The sequence below is a fragment of the Octopus bimaculoides genome, chromosome 12, assembly GCF_001194135.2.
Source record: "Octopus bimaculoides isolate UCB-OBI-ISO-001 chromosome 12, ASM119413v2, whole genome shotgun sequence".
Classification (NCBI taxonomy): Eukaryota; Metazoa; Mollusca; class Cephalopoda; order Octopoda; family Octopodidae; genus Octopus; species Octopus bimaculoides.
The window spans coordinates 57,677,037-57,685,534 of record NC_068992.1 but is presented as its reverse complement, the minus strand read 5'-3'; the positions used below and the strand labels follow the sequence as shown (position 1 = coordinate 57,685,534).

The 8,498-nt window shown below is 38.5% G+C and overlaps 1 protein-coding gene across 12 annotated transcripts in view; it reads left to right on the top strand.

Moving 5' to 3' along the window:
• LOC106868187 (unconventional myosin-IXAa) overlaps positions 1 to 8,498 on the top strand; it is a 213,418-nt gene that overhangs the window by 32,730 nt on the left and 172,190 nt on the right. For 11 of the 12 annotated variants that reach the window (XM_052972200.1, XM_052972199.1, XM_052972193.1 and 8 more), the window contains exons 5-8: positions 2,826 to 2,880; positions 4,889 to 4,966; positions 5,422 to 5,511; positions 7,897 to 8,070. In XM_052972200.1, coding sequence (XP_052828160.1) covers positions 2,826 to 2,880; positions 4,889 to 4,966; positions 5,422 to 5,511; positions 7,897 to 8,070 — 397 coding nt within the window. The remainder of the gene's footprint in view (positions 1 to 2,825; positions 2,881 to 4,888; positions 4,967 to 5,421; positions 5,512 to 7,896; positions 8,071 to 8,498) is intronic. The other variant, XM_052972194.1, reaches the window with a different exon arrangement.

Here is an 8,498-nt window from a genome sequence, read left to right as displayed (position 1 = left end):
AGGGCAGCGGACTTGCGGTCGGAGGATCGCGGTTTCGATTCCCAGACCGGGCGTTGTGTTTGCTTATTAAGTGAAAACACCTAAAAGCTCCACGAGGCTCTGGCAGGGGGTGGTGGCGACCCCTGTTGTACTCCTTCGCCCCAACTTTCTCTCACTCTTTCTTCCTGTCTCTTGAGTAAAGCTGCGATGGACTGGCGTCCCGTCCAGCTGGCGGGGAACACATATGCCATAGAAACCGGGAAACCGGGCCCATGAGCCTGGTTAGGCTTTAAAAGGGCGCATAAATAAATAAATAAATAAATGTTCCCACAACCCATAAACCAGTGATGGTTCCCACAGCATACACCTTGGAATGCTTCCACAATATTCAGCTAGTAATGATATGCACTTCATATGACTCAATGTTCCTGGAGTATATAAATGTTTATGTTCCCACAGCATTTATGTCTCAATGTTCCCACAGTGTATAAGCAGCAATGTTCCCACAGCATATAACTGGCAGTGTTCCCATAGATAACTATCAATGTTCCCACAGCAAATAACTGACAGTGCTCCCACAGTACATAGCTATGTAATTGTGTGTGCATATATCTTGCTGTTTAATCCTTTAGCGGAGGTGCAATGGCCCAGTGGTTAGGGCAGCGGACTCGCGGTCGTAGGATCGCGGTTTCGATTCCCAGACCGGGCATTGTGAGTGTTTATTGAGCGAAAACACCTAAAGCTCCACTAGGCTCCGGCAGGGGTTGGTGGCGAACCCTGCTGTACTCTTCCATGACAACTTTCTCTCACTCTTACTTCCTGTTTCTGTTGTACCTGTAATTCAAAGGGTCAGCCTTGTCACACTGTGTCACGCTGAATATCCCTGAGAACTACGTTAAGGGTACACGTATCTGTGGAGTGCTCAGCCACTTGCACGTTAATTTCACAAGCAGACTGTTCCATTGATCAGATCAACTGGAACCTTCGACGTCGTAAGCGACGGAGTGCCAACAACAATCCTTTAGCTTTTAAACCGGCCATATCTGGCCCAAATATTCTACCTGTTTTATGTTCATACTGGCTAGAACTTGCCTCTCACACCTCCCCTACAATGTCATTCCAAAAACAGATAATCCCATCATTGAAGTCTCAAAGCTACAAAATAAAGCAGGATTAATTCAAAATGATGTGAATAAATGAACATTGGATTTGATAAAGTAATCTGAATACGAAAGAGTTAATCTCCAAGTTGGACAGCAGTCTATGGCTGCCCTTTGGTCAGTGGTGGCCCTCATTTTTATATATCTAAAACCACACTGACCAGTGTCTCCAAATCTTAAGCAAGGGTGTGGTTTTAGGGAAGTTTGGCTGCTGTTTCTAGTAGATTGAGTGTGACTGTGTCAGAAGTTTCTTATTGTCTTGCCTAACCTTCATTGTTATATCAAAGTTCTATGGTCTTTCTAATCAACACAGCACTATTCATTATACATAATTGCTTAAATTGATGCTTAATTTCTAAATCACATTAAAGAAAGCTTTAATTAGCATTTATCCCATTATTTATTCAGTTGTTTATTTATTTACTTATTCCTGTTACACAGCTAATGGTGAAGTATTGAAGTTATAAAAATAAATATATATATATACTGACATATGAAACCTTAATCTTTTTGTTGCCTGTGGGTGTGTTTTCTTCTTCCCAGCATGCAAAATGATTAATGTTATTGGATCAATGAAAGAATGAATGAATGAACCAATCAATCAATCTGTCACTATATATAGAAATATGAGCCGGTCAAGGTCTTTGTCACTCAGTCTGCTAAAAATAGCAGTCATATCTCCCATCAAATGACACCCTACTCACTTTAAACCTTTAGTATTTAATCTGACCAAATCCCGCCCAAATATTCCACCTTCATTATGTTCAAACTGGCCAGATCCTGCCTCTAATGTGAAATGTGAAATGAAGTGTTTTGCTCAAGAACACAACGTGTTGCCCAGTCCAGGAATCAAAACCACATTCTTACGACCATGAGTCCAACACCCTAACCATTAAGCCATGTGCCTCCACAATGGTAAAGTAACCTTCTTGTGTCATACCGACTCATAAGGGCTGATTTCCTGGTTTCCATGGTGTATAAATTCCCCACCTGGATGGGATGCTGAGCCATCGCAAGCTAAACTCATCTTTGTCAGCTGAGTGTACTGGAGCAATGTGAAATGAAGTGTTTTGCTCAAGAACACAATCTGTTGCCTGGTCCAGGATTCGAAACCACAATCTTGCAATCATGAGTCCAACATCCTAACGACTAAGCCATGCACCTCCACCAATGTGGTTCTAAGAACCCCCTAAAAAAAAAGGGCCGGTCATTGATGCAATGCTTTTTGATTGTTTGTTTGTTTGCTGGCTGAAGTCTGAGCTAAGGTTAAACACTTGGATACTGTCCCATTCAGTCAATATATTCCAACTTTGCTCTTCCCTAGCTGAGTAGAGAGAGAGAGAGAGAGAGAGAGAGAGAGGTGATTCATTCAGTTATTGTATATGTATGTGGACAGCATGGTCAAATGGTGAAGAAATTTGTTTTTCAATTATCAGATCCTGATTTGCAAAAGCAAGCTTCTTAAGCGCCACGTAGCCATTCTTGTGCTTATTAATAGAAATATTTAGAATAATTTACTGAATTTCTCTGCAACTATTTCTATACATTGCTAACTTTGCTGTAAAGAGAAAGTTTTTAAATAATTCATTGGATTTCTCTGCAAATGATTTAATATATTTTTCTAAAATCCTGTTTGCTTTCTTTTTATTAATTTTTTTTTTGTTCTTTTTTTCCCCCTCAATGTAGGATTTTCTCTGTGTTGTCTGCTGTGTTACATCTTGGTAACGTGGAGTTCAAGAAGGTAAATAAATACTTACTCTTTTCAAAGCTTAAAAGACAAAAAAAAAAAATCCTGTTCAAATCCTGGTCCTTGCAGACATGCCATTTTCTCACGCTTTTTTTCTTCTTCTTCTTTATACTGGGAAGCAGGAGGCTGAATTGGTTGCTAGGATTGCCAGTTCCCGCATTCAATTCCCTGAAGAGGAAAGATTGGTAAAAATGACCAAAGTTGCTATCTGCAATTTGGTTTCTGTGCTTATCACCTGTGGTCATGAAACTGGAGTTATGACCAAAAGAGTACAATTTACAAATACAAATGGCTGAAATAAGTTTTTCCAGACGATCTCTGCAATAACATTACTCGACAATATGCGGAGTTTGGAGATCAGGGAGTTTCTCTGGTCAAGCTGCTACTCATACACATTGAGATGTCACAGATCTGGTACTAAGGACATGTGTATATGTATATATGTGTATACATATATGTGTGTGTTAGTGTGTATATATGTTTGTGTGTGTGTGTGTGTGTGTGTGTGTATATATATATAAATACTTTTCCTTTTATTAAAAGAAAAGAATAAATAAATAAATATATATATATATATATATATATATATATATATATATATATATATATATATATAGTTGGACTGCTTTATCTATTACAGTTTCTTAATATTTTTCGTTCCTACGTCATTCTCGATGTTTACTCTGTATCACATTACTCGTATCACCCACTTCTTTACCTATTACTGTGATATCCTGTTTTTTGATTTGATAATTAATATATTTATTCATACATTTACGCACATGCTTGATCATAGGCATACACACACGTGCACCCACACTCTCAAGCACACATTCACACGCATACATATAGATATACACATGCAATTGAATGCATACATATGCATAGCTATTTTGACACATGTAAGGATGTGGTTGATTATGGTTGTGTGTACATTTGTGTATGTGTGTGTATATGACTGCATGCGCTAATTACAAATGTGTGTGTCTCATGATCATCCACTGTTCTTTGCTTGCATGGGTTGGACAGGCTTTTTCTTATTTATATATAGGCACAGGAGTGGCTGTGTGGTAATTAGCTTGCTTACCAACCACATGGTTCTGGGTTCAGTCCCACTGTGTGACACCTTGGGCAAGTGTCTTCTACTATAGCCTCGGGCCGACCAAAGCCTTGTGTGTGGATTTGGTAGATGGAAACTGAAAGAAGCCAGTCGTATATATGTATATGTATATATATATATGCGTGTGTCTGTGTTTGTCCCCCCAACATCGCTTGACAACCGATGCTGGTGTGTTTACTTCCCCGTAACTTAGCGGTTCAGCAAAAGAGACTGCACCAAGCTCCACTGTTTGTTTTGTTGTAGTTTTTTTATGGCTAAATACCCTTCCTAATGGCAGCCACTTTACAGAGTGGACTGGGTGGCACCAGCCAAGTACAGTGCTCGACTGCCCACTATGCTGGAAGCTGACTGGATAATGATAATCTGCATGGAGCTCTAACTCATACAGAAGTAATCATACATCTTCTGTAACCTGTACATACAGGACACACACACACACACACGTGTATGTCTCTGTGTGTTTGTATATATATATATATATATATATATATTTATTCTCTCTCCATTTATTTTCTCGTGTTCCTTTCTGTTGAAGAGCGTAGGCTTGAAACATAAAAGACTTTCTCACCTTCCTGAGCATTAAACTAATACACCTGTTTGTTGTTTATATACCTATCTTCGTCTTTTGTTTTTCCTGTAAATTCCAACTATATATATATATTCCCGTAAATTCCAAATATATATATATATATATATATGCAGTTTATACATATAAGTCTATAGAATTTAATTTTTGTCTCACCCATGCCAGCAGGGAAAACAGACATTAAATGAAGATGATGATCATAATGATGGTGATGATCATGGTGATGATGCATATGACAGTTGTATATTCTCTCTATAATCTATATTTCTACATTGTATATTTCTGTCTTTATGCAGAAAGGAGATCTCCACCATGATGAATCTGTAGTGATTAGGAACGAAGCTGTTATCACTGTGATATCTAATTTACTGAAGGTAAGTTATTTCCCCAACTCTTAACTGTTTAATGCAGGTTGTCTGAATTGTTAAGAATCATCTACCGTGAAATGTAATATATAATAACCATGTTTTCTGGCTTACAAACTGAATTTTGCAGACAAAAATTTACAGCCAAGCATAAGGTACGTTGAATTATACAGCAAGTTGGCTTTGGCGGAGCAAAGCTTCCATATAAAATGCAGCAGGATATGGAAAAATAGTGACAGTGTTTGAATATTTACACTCCATGTTTACACTATGTACTTTGTCGACTTGTTTGTTGGAAAATGTGGTTTATTGTGAGTTTCTGTTATTGACAATCAAATCTTATTGTATGTGATATGTCTTTGTTGGTTGTGTAGATTTTTAAGCATTTTCTTTTTGTATGAACAAGTTGTAAGAGCTAGATGGGTGGTTAAAAACTAAGACAATGTCATTGTTTTTTTTTTTAGGTGAAGGAAACGACACTCATTGATGCCTTAACCCAGAAAAGAACCGTTGCTGGAGGAGAGACAGTTTTTATGAACTACAAAATGGAAGATGTAAGTATAATGCTCCAGAAAGCACTATGTGAGTGCACAGTGACAGTGAAATGAAAAGTGTATGAGAATACACAGTAAATGCATCAGGAGTGCAATGAAAGTACATGATAGGTGCATGATGAGAGTGCAGTTAGAATGCAATTAAAGTGCAATAAAATGACAGTGAAGGTGAGTCATTGGAGCATCCAATAGAACATCTTGCAGTTCTTGCAACTCTGGTTTTCTGTGCTGTGAGTTCAAATCTTGCTGAGGTCTAACTTTGCCTTTCATCCTTTTGAGACTGATGAGTAATGGGCCTGTTGAAAGGAGGAGATTGGTGGAATTATTAGAAAGTTGGTTGTCTAGCTATGGGAAAATATTACTTTGCTTGGGAACAACTGAGGGTTGGTGACTGGAAGGGCATCCAGCCATAAAAAATGTGCCTCATTAAGGTCTATCCAACCCATACAAGCACGGAAAAATCGGCATAAAAATCAATGACGTTGGCAGTGGTTGTTGTAATGGCAGCATCGTAGTTGTTGTTGTTGTCTTCTTCTTCCTCTTCTTCTTCTTCCTCTTCTTCTTCTTCTTCTTCTTTGTCTATTGTTGTTATTCTCAAAGAAGTAGTCTACCAAAAGGCTACATGTGATTGGAGACACTTGTTCTGGGTACCACACAACGGGGTAGAATTCTGTATCCACACAATCATGCATGTATGTGTGAAATATGGAAATATTTCTGGCTGTTACTTTGTCTTAAAGATTTCAGATGAAGTTGTTAGAAATAATGGGAGGGTGGGGTGGGACATGAAACAACAGCCATGGGAACAACAGTAAGAACAACAACAACAACAACAGCAGCAGCAGCAGCAGTCATAGCTAGACTTACATCAACAGCAGCCATTGTAATAGTTGGCACTTGAAAATATTCAGCTTGTTTTCAGAATAAAAGCTTGCCATTGTCTCTTTTAGTTACCATTATCTTCTAATTCCCCCCTCCTCACTCCACCACACCTCCTCCTGAAATAAATCAAAGACTTCATTCTTTAAGGAAGAAATTTCTATTATTGCCATGCCATTATTGTTGTTTCTTTTGTAGTGAATTACTTTTACTGTCCTGGTCACATGGTTAAGAAGTTTCCTTTGCAGTGATGTTGTTCTGGGTTCAATCTCACTGTGCAGTATCTAGAGCAATTTTTTTTTTAACCACAATTCCGATTTGGTCCAAATTACATGACTGAAGTTTGGCAGACACAAACTGTACAAATGCCCTTTAAATGGCGTATACCTGCTCTTTGTCTTTTGCCCTGTTTAACACCACCGCCTGCGCTTTGGGTACCTCTTTAGTGGAGTCCACTAAAGAGATATACTTAATCTATTGGTTTAATGGCATCACCTGGCTCCTGGTTACCTTTAGTTGGTGAAATCCACTCTGTTGCAAGCATTCAGATCAGTTCTTCAGTTTGGAATTTCTTCCTCTCTGTCTTTAGTCTCAGAGTTCCTGCAAAAGCTTATGAGCACCACCCTTCCCTCTGTGACTAACCCATTACTTGCAGGAAGATCAACTGTATGACTTGTAGCGGAACAAGTCGGTAGGGTGGATGTTGACCTGCCAGTCACCAGGTCAACAATTCATGACGTGTCACCGGTGCTGTAATGTGTCTTTGCCAAAGATTCTTCATAGTTATTTTAAAATAAGAAAAGGTGCATTTCTGTTGATGAAAGGTATTAATTACAACCAACCAACCAACCACACTGCTGTTGTCGGTTACACGTGTTTCAAGAACCAGACAATTTTCTAATTTCACAGTCTGGTTGATAATATACCACTGGACAGAATCTCCTTTCGTCTACAATTTCAGTTTACTAACACTAAAATAGAAATACTTTCCATGTTTTTTGCACGTGAATATGTAGCAGTCTAAAAATATCCCTAATACATACATACATACATACATACATACATACATGCATGCACGCATATTATAAGGCAAATGTATAGAGTTTTTATTTCCCTATTCTACAATTGTTGCTGTTTCATATTCTTTTAGTCATATGACTGCGGCCATGCTGGAGCACTGCTTTGAATGGTTTTAGTCGAACGTATCAGTCCCAAGACTTATTTTTTAAGCCTAGTACTTATTCTATTGGTATCTTTTGCCGAACTGCTTAGTTATGGGGGATGTAAACATACCAACACCAATTGTCTAGTGGTGATGGAGTGGACAAACACAGGGGTGAAACACTGGGGTTGATGTAATCGACTAGTCCCTTCTCCCAAAATTTCAGGCCTTATGCCTATAGTAGAAAAATTATCACATTATTATTATTGTTGTTATTATTATTATTATTATTATTATTATTTTAAATTGATGTGTAATTGTATTTCTTTTCTTCTGTTTTCCAGGCAATCGCTACCAGAGACGCACTTGCTAAATGTTTATATGGTGTGCTCTTTGACTGGATCGTACTGAAGGTCAACCATGCTCTCCTTGCCAAACGCCACAACAGCGAACATCAGGTAGACTTCTCCCCTGCCCCGTCTTGCACCCGGTATGATCAGAACCCCCCCTACACACAGGCAAGTTCAGATAATAATGCTGCCACTGCTACTGCTCTTCTTGATGCACACTGTATTCCAATTTGGGACCTTCCTGGTGTCACGTCGGTTTGTTGACATCTGTCTCGAGTGACCGTCACACAACTTCAGAACGACAGTTGACAAACCGGTATCACAGAGTACACTGGAAGCAGCTGAGAGAGAGAGAGAGAGAGAGAGATTAGTGGGGATGGGGGGAGGCGCTGGGAGTGAGTAGTGAGAAGCATTAGTCATCAGCCATTTGAGGTTACCACCAAGAAAATGCAGAATCATCATTATAGGAATTTCATACTTGTATTATTACTAATACTTGTTTTCCATACTGCAGTCGTGATATATATGTATATGAATACATATATATATATATATATACGTGTGTGTGTATATATATATATATATATATATATATA